Source organism: Lissotriton helveticus, chromosome 6, assembly GCF_964261635.1.
Source record: "Lissotriton helveticus chromosome 6, aLisHel1.1, whole genome shotgun sequence".
In the NCBI taxonomy this organism is placed as follows: domain Eukaryota; kingdom Metazoa; phylum Chordata; class Amphibia; order Caudata; family Salamandridae; genus Lissotriton; species Lissotriton helveticus.
In genome coordinates, this window is record NC_136067.1 from 1551087201 (window position 1) to 1551108530 (window position 21330).

General features: G+C 46.1%; 1 protein-coding gene across 5 annotated transcripts in view; it reads right to left on the minus strand.

Moving 5' to 3' along the window:
* The window catches only part of CFAP61 (cilia and flagella associated protein 61), a 2132686-nt gene that overhangs the window by 1803363 nt on the left and 307993 nt on the right, over nt 1–21330 (minus strand). For all 5 annotated transcript variants that reach the window (XM_078649333.1, XM_078649336.1, XM_078649335.1 and 2 more), the window contains exon 8: nt 13034–13187. In XM_078649333.1, the coding sequence (XP_078505459.1) occupies nt 13034–13187 (154 nt within the window). The remainder of the gene's footprint in view (nt 1–13033; nt 13188–21330) is intronic.

A 21330-nucleotide genomic window follows, 5' to 3' on the forward strand; every position in this document is an offset into this window, starting at 1 on the left:
GGAAACTGGAGGCTGCAGAATGACGGGCAGTGAGCATTCTCGTAAGTGGCAAACAGGTCCACCTGAGGAGTCCCCCACGTCTGAAAGACGTGACGAACCACCTCTGGGTGAAACCTCCACTCGTGATCGGCGGAAAACTACCGACTGAGACTGTCTGCACGAACGTTCAGAACTCCGGCCAGATGATTTGCCATCAGACAAATCTGATGGTCCTGAACCCAGGACCAGAGACGCAGAGCCTCTCTGCAGAGACACTGCGACCCTACTCCTCCTTGCTTGTTGACATACCACATCGCGGTGGTGTTGTCCGTCAGGACCTGAACCGGCCGACCGAGAAGGGAAGGGAGGAAGGCCTTGAGTGCCAAACGAATCGCCCGCAATTCCAGAAGGTTGATGTGAAGCAACCTTTTTTTGGAGACCAAAGACCCTTGATCTCCAGATCCCCCAGATGAGCACCCCACCCTAGAGTGGATGCATCCGTTATCACTGTGACCACCGATGGAGGTAGTTGAAAAGGCTTTCCTTGGGACAGATTGCCTTCCACGCTCCACCAAGACAGATCCGCTGCAGTTTCTCTCGAGATCCTCACTGACTCCCTAAGATCTCCGCTGTGCTGATACCACTGCCTGCGGAGGCACCACTGGAGTGCCCACATGTGCCAGCGTGCATGGCTGACCAACAGAATGCAAGAAGCCATCAGACCGAGCAGACGAAGGACCTTCAGGACTGGAACGACTGCTCCATTGTAAAATAAAGGAATCATTTCCTGTATGTCGCTAATCTTTTGAGGAGGAGGGAATGCACGACATACAGTAGTGTCCAGTACCGCACCTATGAACAGATTGCGCTGGGAGGGCACCAGGTGAGATTTGGGTACATTTATCGAAAAACCCAACCTGTGCAACAACTGAGTTGTCTCCTGCAGATGATGGAGCACTATCTCTGGAGATTCCGCCTTGATCAGCCAATCGTCCAGATACGGGAAAACCGGTATCCCCGATCTTCTGAGATGTGCAGCCACCACAGCCATTACCTTGGTGAAGACTCGAGGTGCAGTAGTAAGACCAAACGGAAGGACCGCAAACTGGTAGTGTTGCGATCCAACCGTGAAACGGAGATACTTCCTGTGCGACTTCAGAATAGGAATATGAAAATACACATCCTGTAAGTCGATTGACACCATCCAGTCCTCTTCCAGCAGCGCTTGAAGAACCTGCGTAAGGGTGAGCATCTTGAACTTCTCCTGCTTCAGGTAAAGATTCAAGATCCTTAGATCCAGGATTGGACGTAGTCTGCCATCCTTCTTGGGGATCAGAAAATACCGGGAGTAGCATCCCTGACCCCTCTCCTGCTCCGGAACCACCTGGCAAGGAGGGTAATTTGAGGGAAATTCCCGAAAGGGAAGCGCATACCCATTCTCCACGAGATTGAGAACCCAATGATCTGATGTATCAATTTCCAATCTCGCATAAAATGGGTAAGCCAAACCCCCACTGGGCCCACATGATCCGGAATGGCGGATCTAGGGTTGCTTTGCTGAGTTGGCAGGAGGTTGGGAAGGGGAAGAGGAGGAGGTTTGGCGACCTCTAGGACGAGCTCTTTGCCTGCCCCTGTACGACTAGTACAGCGTATTTTGCTGCTGCTGTGATTGTTTGTAGGCCCGAAAGGAAGATCTGCCAAATTCTCTGAATCGCTTTCCAAAAGAGCCTCTGGTCAGAAGGCCCAAAGACTTTGCCGTCGTTCTGCTGTCTTTAAATCGCTCTAAAGCAGCGTCAGCTTTTTTCCCAAACAATCCTGACCCATCAAAGGGCAAATCCATCAATGCAGACTGAACATCCACAGAAAATGCTTTAGATTTCAACCACGCAGCTCTCCTAGTGGCCACTGAAGAGCCCATCACTCTCGCCACTGAATCAGCCATGTCCAGCCTACTCTGGATTACCTGCCTTGCCGCAGCCTGAGTGTCAGAAATCACCTCCTGAAAATCCTTCCTATTGTTCTCAGGAATTTTAGGCACCAATTGTTTGACGGAATCCATCAAAGCATGGATGTATCTACCCATTAGGCAAGTTGCATTTGTAGACTTAAGCGCCATGCTGGCTGAGGAAAAGATTTTCTTTGCCGCCTGATCTTGCTGCTTTTTCCCCAGGAACCTGCGGAAAAGCACCCGTAGCCTTTTTTGAGCAGACAGCTTGCACTACCAAATTCTCTGGTAGAGGGTGCGTTGACAAAAAGTCCGGGTCACCAGGTGCTACTCTATATCTTCTAGCAACCGCCCTTGAAACAGCAGGAGCTGTCAGAGGCTTTTTCCACACCTCATAAATAGGCTCAGCCAAAGCGTCATTAAATGGGAGCATTGGTTAAATTACAGAAGAAGGCGAGTGAAGGACCTCAGTTAGAATGTTAGACTTGTATTCAGCAGTAGGCAGAGTAATGTTCAACAAGTCTGCAGCCTTCTTAATAACAACGTGATAAGGTATTATATCCTTGGAAAGTACATCAGATACAGAGGCCAAATCCCACTCAGGAGACAGTTCAAGACCACTAGCCTCTCTAAGGTCATCTAAAGGATCCTCCAAATCCTGCAGTTCACCTTCCTCCAAATTCTCATCACGATACCTCTCCTCTTCCCGAAGCCTCTGTGCCTCACGCCTCGACCTCTCCTTCATAAACGAAGTCGACGGATCCGGGACCGACTCCACCGGAGCCGGAGCCGATGCTGAACTCGAAGTCGGAAGAGGCAGCTTCCGACTTCCGGTCCTCGGAAGCTTGTTTCCGGTCCAGGGAAGACATGGCTTGGCAGTTCGGGCTGGACTGTTCCCATGAGGCACAGGGTCAGACTGATTTGCATATAGCCATGTCTGAACTGGGGTGGCAGAGTGGGCTAAAGAACGGTGATGGATTAAACCCAGATCTTTTGACTGGGTGTGAGTGTTTGATTGATTCAGATGCTCCCTCCATCACCACACCCTTTTGTACCGCTTTTGGCCGCCATAAGTGTGGCAGGGCATGCTCAGACGTGAGTCCTTTGCTCACTTTGCCACTGGATTCAAGCCAGCCGGGCTGAAGACGGCTGGAATGCCAGAAACCGGTCCTCGGAAGCTTGTTTCCGGTCCAGGGAAGACATGGCTTGGCAGTTCGGGCTGGACTGTTCCCATGAGGCACAGGGTCAGACTGATTTGCATATAGCCATGTCTGAACTGGGGTGGCAGAGTGGGCTAAAGAACGGTGATGGATTAAACCCAGATATTTTGACTGGGTGTGAGTGTTTGATTGATTCAGATGCTCCGTCCATCACCACCCCCTTTTGTACCGGAAGAGCAGCTTAACCCGAGGACGAACTGGATTCGGCACCGGAGTCGAAGGCATCGGCGTCGATGGATTCGGCGTCGAAGGCTTCGGCGGCGCGAGAAAATGCCAATGCGGAGCTGGAGCCGGCATGAAAGGCATAAAAGGCGCAGGAGCATAAGCCTGGGGGACGCCCAGATTAAATGCTAATGGACCCGTGGGACCAACCGGTGCACCAGAGGGGTACATTGCCCTGGAGTAAATTTCATACATGGCATTCAGGAACTGGGTAGGATCCTAACCTGGAGTCGGAAAGGCTGGATAAAAGCCCCCAGGTTGCTCTTGAGGGAGCGGAGTCTTCACGACCTCGGCCTCCACCTCAGGCTGGTGCACCGGGGTCGACGAACCCTCAGGCAACAAAGCCTCGCCCTCTCCTTCATCTTCTTCGCCACCTTCATCTTCGTCTTCTTGACCCGAAGGATGGGATGGATTCGGAGAAGGATTCGGCAACTGCTTCGGTGACACAGGCGAATCCGCACGCAAAGCCTCACCCTCGGAGACCTGTTCTTCCGAAGCCGAGGCCACCGCCTCCTTTCGAAGTAACTTCACCTGTGACTTCGGCCTTGAACTTGAGTCTTTCTCAGAGTGATGGCGAGATTCATGACTCCTCTTTTTATGCTTCTTCCTCGAAGATCTCGAAGCATGTGCCGAAGACGACTCCAAGTGCGACCTCGAACGAGACCTCGACCTCGAACGCCGAGTTCGTGACCTCGAACTCTTTTTATCCTTTTTGTTCTTCAATTTTGCTACGAGGAGTTTTGTCTCCCTCTCCCGGAGTGCCTTCAGAGTCATCTTCTTACAAGAAGGACAATCTTCGACGTCATGATCGGAGCTCTAGCACCAAAACGCAGCACTCGTGTGGATCAGTGATAGACATCATCTTGCCACATTCTCCGCACGCTTTAAATCCAGTCTTCTTCATAGACATCACGACAGAAGACAAAGAAAACACCAGTAGAAATACAAAGTAACAAAGTTACTATACAGCTACAGACGATCCCTTGAAAACCGTTAGCGTCGACGACGTGGAAAAAAGGGAACTGATGTCATCACGCCGGCGTGGGCCTATTATGGTGTCGGTGACGTCAGCGGAGTCGCGCGCCATGTCGTGCCTCTGTGTCGTCGTCCACGTCGGCGTGAAGCTACAAATAGACTTGCTGACGCAAGAGGATATTCACAAGGTGAGAAATCCACTAGCAGATGTATCTATCAGAAAAAATGGATACGTAGCAAATGTAAGAACACAGAAACATGCTAGTACATTGGTATGAACAAGAAAATATGAGCTGACCTTTATCTATGCATTTCATAGAGCATATTTTTATTAGTTGATAGCTTGATAAGTAATGGTAACATTTTTACATTTTAAAGAACCTGACTCAGCACTTTGATTGGACAGATTTGTAAAAAAATTACAAATCAAATTGTTTGGTCGTAGTATTTGATTAGGAATAAAAATACTTTTTCATAAATCTAAATAATATAAGAATAGCGAGGCATTTATTTTCAGAGACAGACGAAGTTGTAATATGAAGAATGTACCATCTTCCGGATTTTCATTAAAATAACCAACTCATTGAGAACCTCAGGTTTAGGGCCACCTATCCTTACAAAGCCTCACAGAGAAAGAAAGAAGAGTCAGAGAAAAGCATGAAAATGTGGAGATTTCAAAGGATGAGCAACCTGTCATTGGGGAGGTGAATAATGTAGAGGAGCAGTTCATTCTTGCAGAACATGGGTGATCTGGAAGAACCGGTCAACCTGATTTTCTTGTTGCCACCCTCAAATTAACCCACTGTGAGCTTGGCCAGGTCCTGGTGTGGAAGCACCAGCGGAAGACCCACCAAAACAGAAATAATGGCCCTTATCAGCGGCTATCTAATAATGAAAAGATGGAACAGGCAGTGCAATCAAGAAGTTTGAACGTGATGCTATCCTTCATCCAGAATGTTCAATGTGATGCCTTCAATAAGGAAACCTTCTAAAAAAAGAATCCACCTAGTGAATGTGCCAAAGTGGACTCATTATGACCAGGGCAATAAACTAAGGCAGTCCAGGAAACTATATAACCACTCTTTACTTTAATATAGGGGTGCCAATAGGCATGTGATAGTATTGAATGCAGCTATAGCATAAGCAGGAACAATGACATTGTGGAATTTGCTGGCAATAGGTGCCCTCCACTGCAGTGTGGGGATTTAAGAAACAGCTCACAACTTAACCAGGTACGTCACTAGCTCATTTTCCCTCCCACAATGTAAGCATTTGAGAAACAGAGATCAAATGGCAGCAGATATATTTGAAAAAAGTGGGGGAAAACAGCAGCTAGAAATATATTTTCTGTCAGATAAAAAACGGGGGGGGGATGTAAGAAACTTTTAAAAATCTTTTTCACTTGAGGAAGTAAACCCAAATGAAGGTCTGGAGCAAATGTCAGTTCAAGACATGATGGGATAGGGAAGCCTCTGGCTCCTTAAAGGAGCAGTGTTCTATTTTTAGCTCTTCACAGCAGTAGCGGCTCCTGGAGGGAGTGCTGTGGGCGGTGTGGCGGGGCAGGGGAGGGATAGTAAACTGGCATACGGCCGATTGGAGGTAAGTACATAAATAAATAAATAAAACCAATTACATTGCGCACGCTGCATCGCCATTTGGCATTGCAGCGCAATGTAATTCGTTTTATTTATTTATTTATGTACTTACCTCTGTTCGGCCGTATGCCGGAGTTGACTACCCCACACCTGCCCCTCCCCTGCCCCGCAGCAAACCCTCCAGGAGCCGCTACAGCTTCAAAGCTGATGGCTATCGGCCTATACTTCTCTTCATTTCCTACATGTTTAGGTCTGATCTATGGACTTGGCTGTCTCACCACCCTCACAAAATAAAATGAATAAAAACACAATCAAAAATATAGATCCATAGAGCTTCATCCGGTTATATTTTGCTGCTTCCCACCACAACATACAGCATGGTGTATTGGGTCACCCCATTTCAGCCGCTGGCCCTTGTGAGGGTGCTTAGACAAAATATCAGAAATAAATACGGTGTGGACAAAATATCATGTTACAAATATCAAGGACAAAAATATTGTGAAGGCTAGTATCCATAGGTAAGCAAAGTTTTACGATTTATAACTCCACATAACTGTACCATGATGATATATATATCTTCAAAGCGCGAAGACGTCTCCAGTTAAGAATAGTAAATCCATAATTACCTGTTTGCACTTACCGTCTCAATATTTTGGTCCTTGATAATTTTGACATGATATTCTGTCCACACAATATCTCTGCTTCCGATATTCTGTCAGTGATCAACTGTGAGTGCTGACAATTTGCAAAAAAGTACACTGCATTGCTTATGCTGGTGAACTAATGATGCACTACAGCTTCTTATTGTAGCTATTCTAAGTTAATTGTACATTTTCTTTGTGCCAAAAACAACCATATTTTCCTGTCATGCATTAAAATGAAAACGCGTTTCTATACCTGTTCTAAGTACACCATACAGCTATGAAGCACCTATCCTGTTCAATAAAAAGTTATATGCAGAGGTTTTTTTTAATGTAAAATATTTTACTGAAAGCAAATTGTTGTTGTGTATAGGTGGTGACTTAGGTTCTTTTTTCCTTGTTTTTTTATTTTTGGGCTTTTACTTGCTACAATATTAAGTTAAAACCACTTTGACAGACCTATTAGTAAGTAAGTAAAGAATTTGTATAGCGCACTACTCACCCGGAGGGTCTCAAGGCGCTTGAGGGGGGGGGGGGGTTAGTTATTTATTAAATAGCCAGGTTTTTAGTTGTTTTCTGAAGGAGAGGTGGTTCTGTGTAAGGCGGAGGTGGGTGGGGAGAGAGTTCCAGGTTTTGGCCGCTAAGTAGGAGAAAGATCTTCCTCCCGTGGTGGTTTTTCGGATGCGTGGAATCGCGGCGAGGGCTTGATTGGACGATCGTAGTTGGCGGGTGGGGGTGTAAAAGGTTAGGCGCCTGTTGAGGAATTTGGGTCCTAGGTCGTAGAGGGCTCTGTGCGCGTGGGTGAGGAGACGGAACGTTATTCTCTTGTTGACGGGGAGCCAATGAAGGTCTCTCAGGTGGCCGGAAATGTGATTGTGGCGGGGTAGGTCTAGGATGAGTCTGGCTGAGGCGTTCTGAATGCGTTGGAGTTTTTTCTGTAATTTGGCTGTGGTTCCGGCGTAGAGGGTGTTTCCGTAGTCCAGTCGGCTAGTGACAAGTGCATGGGTGACCGTCTTTCTTGTTTCGGTGGGGATCCATCGGAAGATCTTTTTGAGCATACGCAAGATGTTAAAGCATGATGATGAGATGGCGTTGACTTGTCTGGTCATCGAGAGGGAGGAGTCTAGGATGAATCCTAGGTTGCGAGCATGGTCCGTTGGTTTGGGCGCGTTGCCTAGGGCTGGTGGCCACAATGAGTCATCCCATGCAGAGGGGGATGATCCTAGGATGAGGACTTCCGTCTTGTCTGAGTTCAGTTTTAAACGACTATTCTTCATCCATTCGGCTACCTCTTTCATCCCTTCATGTAAGTTGATTTTGGCGGTGTTTGGCTCTTTGGTGAGGGAAAGGATCAGCTGTGTGTCGTCAGCGTAGGAGATGATGTTGAGGTTGTGTTGGCGTGCGATGGATGCAAGGGGGCTCATGTAGACGTTGAAGAGGGTGGGGCTGAGTGATGATCCTTGTGGTACGCCGCAGATAACTTCGGTGGCCTCTGATCTGAAGGGGGGGAGGCGGACTCTCTGGGTTCTTCCGGCGAGGAATGATATGATCCAATCCAATGCTTTTCCTTGTATCCCGACGTTGCTGAGGCGTTGTACAAGGGTGCTATGTTAGACCGTGTCGAATGCTGCGGAGAGGTCCAGGAGGATAGGGGCAGCTGTTTCCCCGTTGTCGAGTAGTGTTCGGATGTCGTCTGTGGCTGCGATGAGGGCGGTCTCGGTGCTGTGTTTGGCTCGGAAGCCGGACTGTGATGGGTCGAGGGAGTCATTGGACTCGAGGAAGGCGGCGAGCTGACTGTTGACGGCCTTCTCTATGACTTTGGCAGGGAAAGGGAGGAGCGAGATGGGGCGGTAGTTCTTAAGTTCAGTGGGGTCTGCTGTAGGTTTCTTCAGGAGGGCACTGAGTTCGGCATGTTTCCAGCTTTCCGGGAAGGTAGCGGTGTTGAGGGAGCAGTTGATGATATCCCGGAGTTGGGGTGCTATGATGGAGTCGGCCTTGTTGAAGATGTGATGGGGGCATGGGTCGGTTGGGGATCCAGAGTGTATGGAGTTCATCAAGCGGATGGTGTCTTCGGTGCTGATCGGGTTCCAGGCGCAAAGGGTGGTGGTGGGGTGCTTCAGTTCGGTGGTGAGGGGAGTGGACTGGTCGCCAAAGCTGTTATGTATGTCAGTGATTTTACTGTGGAAGAACGAGGCTAGAGAGTCGCAGAGGTCTTGAGAGGGAGTGATGTCGTTGGTGTCGGCGCAGGGATTGGTAAGCTCTTTGACGATGCTGAAGAGTTCCTTGCAGTTGTGGGCGTTGTTGTCGAGTCGATCCTTGAATGCAGATTTCTTGGTGGATCGGATCAGCTGGTGGTGTTTGCGGGTGGCGTCCTTGAGGGCGGTCATGTTGTCTGTGGTTGGCTTTTTTCGCCAGGCTTTCTCAAGGGTGCGGCAGTTCTTTTTGGAGTTCTTGAGGTCGTCGTTGAACCAGGAGGCTTTTTTGCTACCTGGCTTGTTGTGTTGCTTTTTCAAGGGCGCTAATTCGTCAGCGCAGTAGGTGATCCATTGTGTGAGATTGATGGCTGCTTGATTAGGGTCCGATGATTTGGCGGGAAGGTTTTGGCTTAGCGAAAGGGTGAGTTGGTCGGTGGTAAGTTTGTTCCAGTTTCTGCGGGGGACTTGTTGTGGGTGGTGGTGGGTTGTGGTCTTTCTGAAGCTGAAGTGAACGCAGCTGTGGTCCGTCCAGTGAAGTCCTGTGATGTGATTGAAGGAGACGTGCTTGCTGGAGGAGAAGATAGGGTCGAGCGTGTGTCCGGCATAGTGGGTGGGGGTGTTTACTAGTTGTTTGAGTCCGAGATTGGCGAGGTTGTCCAGAAGGGTGGTGGTGTTGCTGTCGTTGTTCTTTTCCAGATGGAAGTTGAGGTCCCCTAGTAGGATGTAGTCTTCGGAGGGGAGGGCGCTTGGGCTGATGAAGTCAGTGATGTCTTCGCTGAATTGTGCGCAGGGTCCTGGTGGTCTGTAGATGAGGGTGCCTCTAAGTGTGGTCTTGGGGTCGGTGTGAATCTGGAAGTGGAGGTGTTCGGCGGCTGTGAGGGTATCGTCGGAGCTGGTCGTGATGCGGATGGTGTTCTTGTGGACGATGGCGATGCCTCCTCCTGTCTGGTTGATGCGGTCCTTTCGGATGATCTTGTAGCTGTCCGGGATGGCTATTGTGATGTCGGGTGCTGATGAGGCGTTCATCCAGGTTTCTGTGAGAAAGGCGACGTCCGGCGTAGTGTTGTCCAGCAGGTTCCATAGTTCGATGGAGTGTTTGTGGACCGATCGAGTGTTGAGTAGGATGCATTTCAGGTGGTTACTGTCTGAGCTCTGTTTGGCGTTTGTGGATGTAGAGTGGGTCCTGATGCAGCAGAACTTGCAGGATTGACAGGTGAAGGGACCATGGGTGCGTCCAGGGGCGGCTTGGTGGCAGTCGGGGAGGCGGCCGGTGTTGAGCGCAGTGAGGGTTGCGGCTTCGTACGTTAGGTGGGTGGAGTGGTTAATGCGAGGGCCAGGGGGTCTTGCGCTGGGCGCGGTCCAGGCGCGGACGGGCATAGACAGGCTTACCTTTGGCGCGCCTTTGGCGCGCATAGGGCGCGTCCGCTGCGCGCAAGTGCCTCTGTCATAAGTGGAGAGTGGAGGGGGCGGAGAGTGGAGGGGGGCGGGGCGAGGGAGGAGCAGCTGGGAGGCGGGTGCGGGGTGGCTAGTGGGGGTGGCTAGTGTGGAGGGTCAGTGGGAGCTGGAGGGAGCGGGGGTGGGGCCGCGGGGGAGCAGCGGCAGGGACGGGCTAAGGGCACAACAACAATGCTGGTCGAGATCACTGGCACAGAGCGAGGTCGCGGGCACAAACAAAAACAATCACTGGCACAATCAATGGCACACAATGCAGGTCGCTGGCACAAATAGCTGGCACAAAATTGAGCAATGCAGGCAACGATACCGGGCCGAATGCAGGTCGCTGGCACAGATAGTAGGTCGCTGGCACGGAGAGCGCAATATCAGGCACAGAATGCAGGTCGCATGCACAGAGAGCTGGCACAGGAGGGACGAGCTGCGAGAGGAGCGACCAGTTCTGACTGGGTCAGGATGGTCACAGCTCCTTGTCTCGCGTTATCAGCCAGAGGTATGTTTGTGGGTGGGAGGAGCAGCTGGGAGGCGGGAGCGGGGTGGCTAGTGGGGGTGGCTAGTGTGGAGGGTCAGTGGGAGCTGGAGGGAGCGGGGGTGGGGCCGCGGGAGAGCAGGGGCAGGGACGGGCTAAGGGCACAACAACAATGCTGGGCGAGATCACTGGCACAGAGCGAGGTCGCGGGCACAAACAAAAACAATCACTGGCACAATCAATGGCACACAATGCAGGTCGCTGGCACAAATAGCTGGCACAAAATTGAGCAATGCAGGCAACGATACCGGGCCGAATGCAGGTCGCTGGCACAGATAGTAGGTCGCTGGCACAGATAGCTGGTCGCTGGCATGGAGAGCGCGATATCAGGCACAGAATGCAGGTCGCATGCACAGATAGCTGGCACAGGCGGGACGAGCTGCGAAAAGAGCGACCAGTTCTGACTGGGTCAGGATGGTCACCTATTGGCTTTGCTGATGCTGGTTATATATGCAATTTAGGCTGCAATGTGTGTTTGCGTATATTTTTAATAATATTTGGATTTACTTTTTATTTTAAACTAAAACGTGTTACATCTGTAGTTTATAATACTAGTTAGCCACCATTGGAAAAAAATATATATATATATATACACGGCTTTATGCTTTGAAGAGCAGGGAGACGCACACAAAAACGCTATTAAAGTTGTATAGTATTGCACTTTCCAATATGGCGCGACCCCTAGCCGACCTGTTTGAGCCCCTCTTCTATGTTAGATACTGGCACGTGACACCCCTTTAAATGTTTGGCTGCTAAGCGCGCGTAAACAACACTGACGAAGGCTTGTAGCTGAAACGCGTCTGTTGACACTGTGAAATAAAACTCAGGAGAGCATTACCGACGTGTCTACGAGTGCTGATTTTCTGACTAACCTGGAGGAAATTGAGCGTGATATTTCTATGTATGTATAAACTATTCTAGTATTGATAACTACAATTAAGCTCCTACGATGCAGAACTAGTACATATCTATACACAAATTCTTTGTAGTCCTTCCTAAACTGTATGTATGAGGCAACTTATTAGCTCCTGTGGTTACTGTGACTGTCACACCTGACATGCTCTTCAAAGAACATGCTTGTAAGTCTTGGATACATCCTTGCACATTCTTGTATATGCAGTCAAGACGTTACTCTCTCAGGGATAGCTCCTCCGCTATAGCGGAGGAGCGTCGCCCCACTCCTTTTAAGCAAGGCGAGAAAGAAGACACATAAAATGATAATAACTAGGCTTGCTCTTGGAGCAGGGCAGGGGAGTAGTGGTTTGCCCACTCCTATGTGTGCAGTGACTGTTTGGTCAGCCCTCTCGGGTCACCTAAACCAGTGATGTCCACTTTCCCTTTCTCCAAACAGGCTGCATTATAGCCTACTTGGAGAACAATCCCAGGTCCCCATTCCCTGGTCGAGCATCCAACCAGGACGTTCAAAACCAATCACTACGCTGCAATGTAGCATTGTGATTGGTATGGGGCGCCTGGCTATACTTCTTGTGCCTGTGTGACGAGGAGTGCAGAGACACGGGATCTAGCGTGGCAAGGCAAGTGCTTTTTATTATCATTTTTTTAAAAATAAATTGCACCCTCCCCTCACGCACTCCCTACCCCGCGCACCTGCACATGCCCCACCACCCACGAACCCTGCCGGTCGCCACTGTACTCTCTCTGGATCAACGTGTATGCTTTACTTGTCACTAGTCACAATCTCTATTGACTCTTATAAGCATAACATCTGGCCCATAGACAGAAACACAGGGACATTATAAAGGTAGGCAACAAATCAAATGGGAAAAAATTATTAAAAACAATATATTAAAGGAGATAATACATGTTTAATTTCCATTCTTCAAAACATGAGTCCCAGCTAGAAACAATTTCAAGGACTAGTGCCGTTCTTTGCTAGATAGAAAGTGTGGGAAAATACTTGTTTTTACTTGTGTATTGTATGCTTCCATAATAAAATTGGAGACGGTTTAAATTAAATGAATTTATGACACATACGTCCCATACAAGTCTTCTATGACAAATTTAAAAAGTGAGATATTTAGTTTAGAACTTTGTACCCTCTCTGGGTGGAATGCTCTAATAGACATATAGCCCTTCTGGCTTGGGCATTACTGGTTGTTAAATGCATTCTCCCTCGCTATAGGCACTTGCCTGAGGCTCCAGCCTGAAACTCGGGTTCAGGGCCTTTAACAACCAATAAAGCCCTACACAGAGGTATATTTTGCTATCTCAACACGCAAAAATGTAAACCATTAAAGAATTAACTGAAGATTCTTCTACCTTTTGAAACACTTGGTTCCGGCGTTGGTGGTAGAATGTCATCAGGATGTGGTTTACAGAGCCCATGGAAGGGACCCAGATCGAAGCAGTCCTGTAACAAGTTCAGATTCACCTCAGTGCTCACGCTCATAAATCCGACAGCAGTTCCATTGTCCTGTAAAACCAAAATGACATTGAAACGTTAGGACATGTATGTGCTTGGAAGCTGTTTACCAACAGCTCGCGGCTAGTTTTTAGTGATCATTGGGTGAAAGCTGAAATTGCCTTCCCCCATTAGAACACTTAGAACGTAGGCACTTCCGGTTATTCCCCGCCAGCACTAAAGTTATGCAATTCTGAAGTAGGACATTCAGCAATCTCTCTGCTTGTGGTGAGGTTGATAGGAGCCCTAATTCACAGGTTTCCTGACATTAAAATCCACATTCTGAATGAAAAATAATTCATAGACACTTTTAACCAAGCTTCGTATTACATTTCGGATATATTATTAATTCCTTCCATACAGCGCCTCCCACGTTGTTGTGCAACTTTTTCACGTATTTTGAACAATGCATGCTCCTCAGTCTGAAACTTTCAAAGTATGGAAACACTCCAAGTATTAGAGACAAGATGTTCAGTTCTGTTTTGTGATTATACAGATATTTTTTTTAATGATACAGTTTGGTTTTGGATATTAGAAGCAGCCAAACCGGAAACGAGTTTATGATCCATGAAATTGCTAATCTATACAGAAGTGCTCCTTTTTAAGGTATTCAAAACTAAATACGATGGATACGGATAGCTTTGCAACCATGACATCACATACTTACTGTTTGCCAATGTCGGCCACTGCCAAACTGAAACGATTCGCTGCAGTAGATCCTACCTTATTAGCCCTCATTCTTGTAGACTTAGAGTTCCACTGCCACTCATCATGCTTTGTGCTCTAACGATATACCCCTCTTTTGTTAAGTAATTTCAGATTTCTATGGTTCCCTTTATTTTATGATTGATCAGCGACGTGCGCCCATCATTGGAACAGATCGTTCTCTGTTAAATTTGCCTCCAGTCCTGATGGGGAACGGAGCTCACATGACAAGGTGGCTATATCAAGGGATCCATACAGTAGCAGCGGTATCATTACAGCCACTCTGTGATAAGTAGGATAGGGACGTGGGACGCATGCTTATAGATAAGGAATGGGATATTATCCTAAGGCATCCAAAGAAAGTATCTCGTAACCCCAAATTTAAGTTCATCCAGCTTATGCTAGTACACAGGGTTTATTTAACCCCGCGTAGATTGAGCCCCATGTTCCTGGACACGGAGGACACATGCCTGCGCTGTCATTCCCCTGATGCTGGACTACTACATATGGTCTGGGTTTGCCCGAGATTAGGACATTACTGCACGTCTCTATGTAAAATACTGAAGGATGTCGCCCCAGTGTGAAATAATGACTCAATGGAATACTGCTTACTGGGTTTGGGGCCTCGAGGGAAGAAAGGGAATCCACTTCATAAGTTCTCATATCTTGCCCTTTTACTAGCTAAACGGAACATTACAACACGATGGAAAGCTTCTAGAGCTCCATCTTTGCATGAGTGGCATATGGAAATGATTAGACGGGGTAGAGCGGAAGGAGCTGAATTACAAAGAGAAGAACACAGGGGGTTGCGCAAAACACTGATCTCTATGGAGTGGAACACATTAATGGAAGAATTAGCTGCGATTGACATACAATCATACTAAAAGAATATAGTTGCATCTACACGGGCCCCTGATGAAAAACATTTTTTTTTCTTTTTTCAAACCAGGTGCGATGTAAACAGTATCCAATACTGTCCATGTGGACTATTGACAGGTCTGAATATAGGGAGACCATGATTGTGAGTTAATGATATGAGCATGTGGACATGAGGGCATTGGGAAGCGACCGCCGAGCATGCAGGGAGGGGGAGGATTTAGGTGTAGTAAGTTAGATGCAAAATGAAAGACATGTTTATACGCATTTATTCGATTTCATATTGCCATATATATTGGTTGATGCATGTAGGTTGAAAATGGGTAACTATAACCAATACTGGCCTATAGAACTGAACATTACCTGTTGTGAACATGCAGTAGCACATTGAAATTCAAAGTATGTGTACGAATAACAAAGACCCTACAAGGAATTTATATTCACATGATGAAACTGTACCTGATGTGTTGCATGAATGTAATGTAACAATATAAGGCCTTTTATACTTATGTTACTGATATATAAAATCAATAAAATATGTTTAAAAAAAACTTGCCTCCAGTCACAGGCAATTATGTTTTCATTAGCTCATAGTTATAGCTGGTTAGAATGATGCATTCTTTGTTTTTTTAAGTACATATGTGCTCAGGTTTTCATTGTTGGTAATCACTAAAATTCATTATGAATTATACCAGAATGACTGAGGACGAGTTGAAGCCCATAAGCCTCCTTTCCAAGTGAAACTGAAAAAATAAAGATCATTTTAATTGTTTGACACACACTACTCCATCTGCTATCAAAGATGTTCAAATCCCTGGGGAACATATATAACTGTAGTAGTAATGTAGACGGAAATTGCTGTTGCTCCATTGACTCTCATTGGAATTGGACCACTCTCCAATGGCCAGACGTGGCACACAACTATAGTGTTAGGATAAAAAGGTAGAGTATGCCCTAATAGGTCAGGCAGACTCGAAGACGACCCACCGAGGATCAGGCTATAGATATCCAAGTCAAAATGATTATGGGTCATAGAGAAAGTTTTCAGGTTCTGGCTCATGGTACAGTGGCATGATCTCTTTAGACATCCATGCCCAACTTCTGCCACAATATTGAGGGGCAGGCCAGGGGAACAAGCACAGCTGGTATCTGATTGAGCACACTTGGCACAAATGCAGGTGCCCAGGTTGTGGTACATAGGGGTGGGCCATTTGCGACACAGTCTCAAACAAAGACCTATTCTTGTGGAAAGGGTTTCCAAAGACCCTCATAGTGAAGACACGATAAATACCAGATCAAGTACAATAGCTACGGCATGGCTGTAATAATGCCAGCGTATCCCGAGGTGTTCCTGATCAGGATAAGGTGTCCCCAACAAGGAGCACTAGCTGTTGGTGGGCAAATTTTACAAACATTCAAGGGAAATACATTGTTACTGTGATCTTGAAAACAAGTTGTGAGTGTGCAACTCTGAAAATGGGCGGAAGAAAAAAGACAACTGTGGGTGACCCTTGTACATCTAATGAGCCAAGAACGTATGTCCGGAAGGTGAATAAATGGGGATCCTCCTCCCTGGAATTTAAGTAGTGAAGAAAACTTGTCCAGAATAAAAGGGCCGTACAAATAAAATCAAATGCAATTGTAAAAGAATTAACGTGCAGGAGCAACCTTCAGATACCTCAAGAACGGTCCCAATCGGACCAGGAATAAAACAGACAAAACAAAAACAGCCCCACACTTAAAAGATATTGAAGACATATCTAGCATAGATGAATTAAGAGAAAAGTAGATACATGAGAACCCGATAACTGAAGATGTGGGGGCGATTGTGGCTCTACAGAAACATTTAGACATCTGTTGGGTAGGGTCACAAAGGAAGATGGGGAAATCTTCTGCATGATATGAGGAGGGAATTCAAAACACAGTTGTCTGAACTGTTTTCCAAATTCAAACAAATATTGTTCGGAGTACTGGAAAAGTAAAATAAAATGCAGGAAAGTTCTTAGAAACTCAGAGGACAATAATTCTAGGAAGTCTGTTTGCGGAGCAGTTTGAAATTGAACAGCTGTCACTTTTTAGCAGTTCCCACGAGAAAACATGCACTAGTCAAAGGAACACCCAATGCCCAGGGCACCACCCGAATGTTTAAAACGAAAAAACTAAATTATACATGGACCTGCCAAACTCTAAAAAAAAACAGGAGGTAGCCCATTAAAAGAACAAATCCTAGAAAAAATACATCTTTTGCCATATTGTAATTAAGTGGTATGGCGATGACGTGGGCATGCCAAGAAGCAACTACAACATAGTGGAGTAGTGTGGCTCACTGGTTAGAGGCGGCAGGCCTGAGAGCAGAAGTCAGCCTGGGACCAGGGTTCAATTCCCGACGCGGCAGGGTCGTGGACCTTGGTCAGCGGACTCGATAATTCTCGCTTCGGTGCTTACTCTAATCAGGGGTTCCACTCTGCAACTCTGGGCATTAGCTTGCCTAATCTCCACAACGGCCCCACCAATTCCGGGGATGCCTGGCTCCACCTTGGGGACTCCCAGCAAGGGACCATCCCACAGGGAAAGCCAGGACGGGTTCCCCAGAGTTATACAGCGCCGGGACGCCCCGTTGCTGGGGCAGCTGTGCGCTTTACAAGTATACTACATTTACATTTACATTTACATAGGTGTCTAAAATGCATGCTCATATTTCTGGATAAATTGAAAGTCTTGGTAATAAGCACGGTGCTGTTTTTGTTTGGCTCAAGAAGCGTGGGACTTGGAGGATGGAATGCAGCAGACAATATTGGAACTCAAAATGAATAAAAAGTAACACATCAGCAGGGTTACCTAAAGAGGGGGGGTGAACATTTGGAGGTCAAGAACGAGAAAGAGAGAGGATATACTAATCGTGATACAAGGGGCTTGGGTACAAACCAAAAAACTGCTATAGGAATCAATAACCTACAAGCTAGTTGGCGTTGCTAAAGCCAACAGAGAAGTGTAAGACTATTACATCTTACAGGAAAGATCCCCATGGTGCACGGAAGGAAATAACTTGCTCCTATATGTGGGTCACAGCTTATGAAAACAGTTTAGTCACTACTCTGCGCATTTCATCTGTTCAAATTTAAATTGCCAACTGTTGCACGTATGTTAATCATTTAGGAGCCACAGTCAAAGTCCTAATACGACTCCATATTCCACAAGATATATACAAATAGCAATAAAGTCTTTTTATTACGTTCTTAGAAAAAGGTAAAAAAAACAGGGGCAACAGGTAACACAAAGCCCTAAAAATTCAGCTGTGAATAATTCAAGCATTCTACTTCTAATTAATTTGTTTATAATCATTAGGAAATAGAACCCCGGTCTACATATAAACTAACCATCAACCCCCCTAAGTTCTCCATGCTAAACACAAATATATAAGGAATACTTAGAAACACGGAGAAACATTAAATATCATTTTTTTTAAATCAAGTCCTTTCTTGTTAGGCTCAGACTTAAAAAAGACAAAGAGAAGACCCCCTAAGTTGTGTCATTAGCCCTAGTGCATGGAAAGAAATGGGCCCACTGGCCACTGTTTGAACTGTGGCATTCATCAGCAATCAGGTTCTGTTTGTCTCCCATGTGCCTCGGCCGCGGTGCCACCTACCTGTAGCGCCAATGAAAGCTACGCCCCAGTCTGCACATTTCAATTAATCAGTTCATCTGCTATTAAATTCCTGAAAGTTTTGAGCCACAGGATATTCAACATCACTAAGTCTTATGTCCAGGTCACAAAATCTCAACTGGCACATACTACGGCCTATGTTTAGTGACCTACAGGAGCGCTGTAAAATGTAAACCACCTAGGAGGAGTGACAACTGATGAAACCAGGCATCTCAAAGTCATTGCCCAGCAAACCATTACCTTTTTACTTCTGTCATTATTAAGGCAGTAAATGCCGGTCTGAGGGAAAGCAAGATGGCGGACTGAAGACGCCACTCGGTGCAGCTCGGATCTGTAGCTCCCTCAGCCTGATGCGGTAGCGGATGACCATACCCTCCGACAGCTAATCAGCTTAAAAAACTTAAAACTCAACTTGGAAGCGATAAGCGTTCGCTTTCCGAATCCTTATCTTATAAACTGTTACAAACTGCCACTAACTGCTACAAATTGCTACAATTCTGCTACATTCTCCACATGGAGGTAACTATCTTTGGCGAGAGTGACGATTACCTCTTGAGAGAACGACAGATGCGGCTTCTGCTCCTGGGCGGATACGCCGGACGGGATTACAGTCCGAGGACGAGCTGGGCTCGTTGGACGCTGTTTTCCTGGCTTGGCTCTTCTGTTTCGAGCCGCGTTTTGGACCTTCACGCCTGGCGGGTAACTAGCGCTCCAGGTCTTTCTCTAGGAGCCGGCCTGCTTAAAAGTCATTAAAGCAGGTCATACGTATTTCCTTAATCAGGTTAAGGAAGCGGAGGAGGTTTTAGTAAAAATTACTAATATATAAACAATTGAGATGCTTAAACTTTCTGAATTACAACTGTGGCTGACAAATTGATGATAGAATGACACTGTATGTGGAGGGTTTAGATTGACACATTACAGGGTGAGGGCGAGGGTTCTACAGGTAGCTGCACCTACAGGTGGCTGCCCTTCCAGCGGCAGCAGGTGCATAAGGGGGGGTTTTTCCTCATGGTACGGGGGAGGATTTTGTAAGGGGTGGTATTGGAAGGGGATGGGGTGTGGAGGGGAAAAAACAAAAAAAGACATGACAAGCTCTATGTGAGAGTAACATGGCAGGTATTAGATTAGAAATAAGTAGGAACTTAAGGAAAGGGACAGATCTTTATGAGCTAATTGCTATTCATAATGTCGTATTTTAGTTGCTTAGCATGGAATGTGTCAGGCTTGAATAACAAGATTAAAAGAAGCTTGGTCTATGAGGAACTGAATATGTATGATGCACATTTGGTTATGTTAACAGAAACGCATGTTTGTTTTAAGGATAAAAAACATCTGGCCCAATTAGCATATGAGATGGTGGTATGCACTACTTTAAATGTTCCAATACAGGGAGTGGCAATTTTGAAGAAGCGACAAATGAGGGGGGACGTGATTAAAACTGCTGCAGATGATGGGGGTCGATGGGCAATAGCGCAAATAAGGATAGAAAATTGTAATTATGTTTTTTGTGCCATTTACGGGTCAAACAGAGATGAGCCACGCATTTTTGATTGGCTAAATGTAGAACTACTATCTTGGGAGGGCAAACTTATCTTGATGGGGGACTTCAACTGTGTTCTAAATTATGAACAAGATGTGACGAAGAGAGGGATATTTCCACGCATGCGTAAAACCAGACTTGCAATTTTGGAATTAGCAAAGATACATAATGTGAAAGATATATGGCGCAATCTCCATCTGACCACACCAGGGTACACTTACTATTCATCCCCCCATAAACTATGCTCTCGAATAGACCTGGCGTGGGCCTCAGATGAACTAATTGAATTAGGACATATGGAGATTATTCCAAGGATATCTTCTGACCACAACCCTATTTTATTTACATTTCGCTTAGCTCAAAGGCCAACATTGCTACGACCCTTTATGTTCCCGAGATACTTATTAACAGATTTAGTTTTTGTAGCAGTCCTTAAGGAACATATGAAAGAATTTATTGAAAACAATATCAATACTGCCACTCCTTTATCAGTATGGGATGCTTGTAAGGCTTCAATTAGGGGGCTAGCACAACAATATGTATTCAGGCAAAAAGCATTGCGCAGGAAAGAAATTAGGGCAGTAACTGCTAATATCTTATTGGTTGAAAATCAATTAGCTGACAATCTTAGGGCTGGTGGGTTGAGCAATTGGAAAAGAAACTTACGATTTTACGCTCAACGACTAAAACTTCACTTAGGGAGAGAAATAGTCGCAAAATACTTAAATATAAGCTGTCCCAATACGACTGTGGGGATAGAGTAGGGAAGTTATTGGCCTACAAAGTTGCTGATGACAGGGCAACAACTTTAATTAAATCTATAAAAGGCCCTAATGATACCTTATACTCCCAACCTGCACAAATTATGGGACAGTTCGTCTCTTACTTCGAAAATGTATACACTCCTGAGAGTAGGAGTACGGAAGATCAGATTCAATCCTATATAAATGAGAAACTACCGCCAAAGGAATATTTAGATCAGGAAAGCATTGATAAGTTGGAAGAGAAATTTACAGTAGCTGAATTACGCTTAGCGGTTTCTTCTCTTCCATCTAACAAAGCGGCAGGTGAAGATACACTTCAGATAGAATTATATAAAATTTGTGCAGATGAAATTCTCTCTTTTTTGTGTTTAGTGATTAATTCAATAGGTGATACAGGAAAGGCCCAGGATTCTTGGAAAACTGCCAAAATCATGTTCTTTAAAAAAAAAAAAAAAAAAAATAACCCACGGACTGTGGGTCCTACAGACCAATTTCTCTGATAAACGCCGATGCCAAGGCTTATTCCAAATTGTTAGCAATGCGAATGGCACCCCTTATGCCATATCTGGTAAATGATCAACAGCATGGCTTTGTAATAGGAAG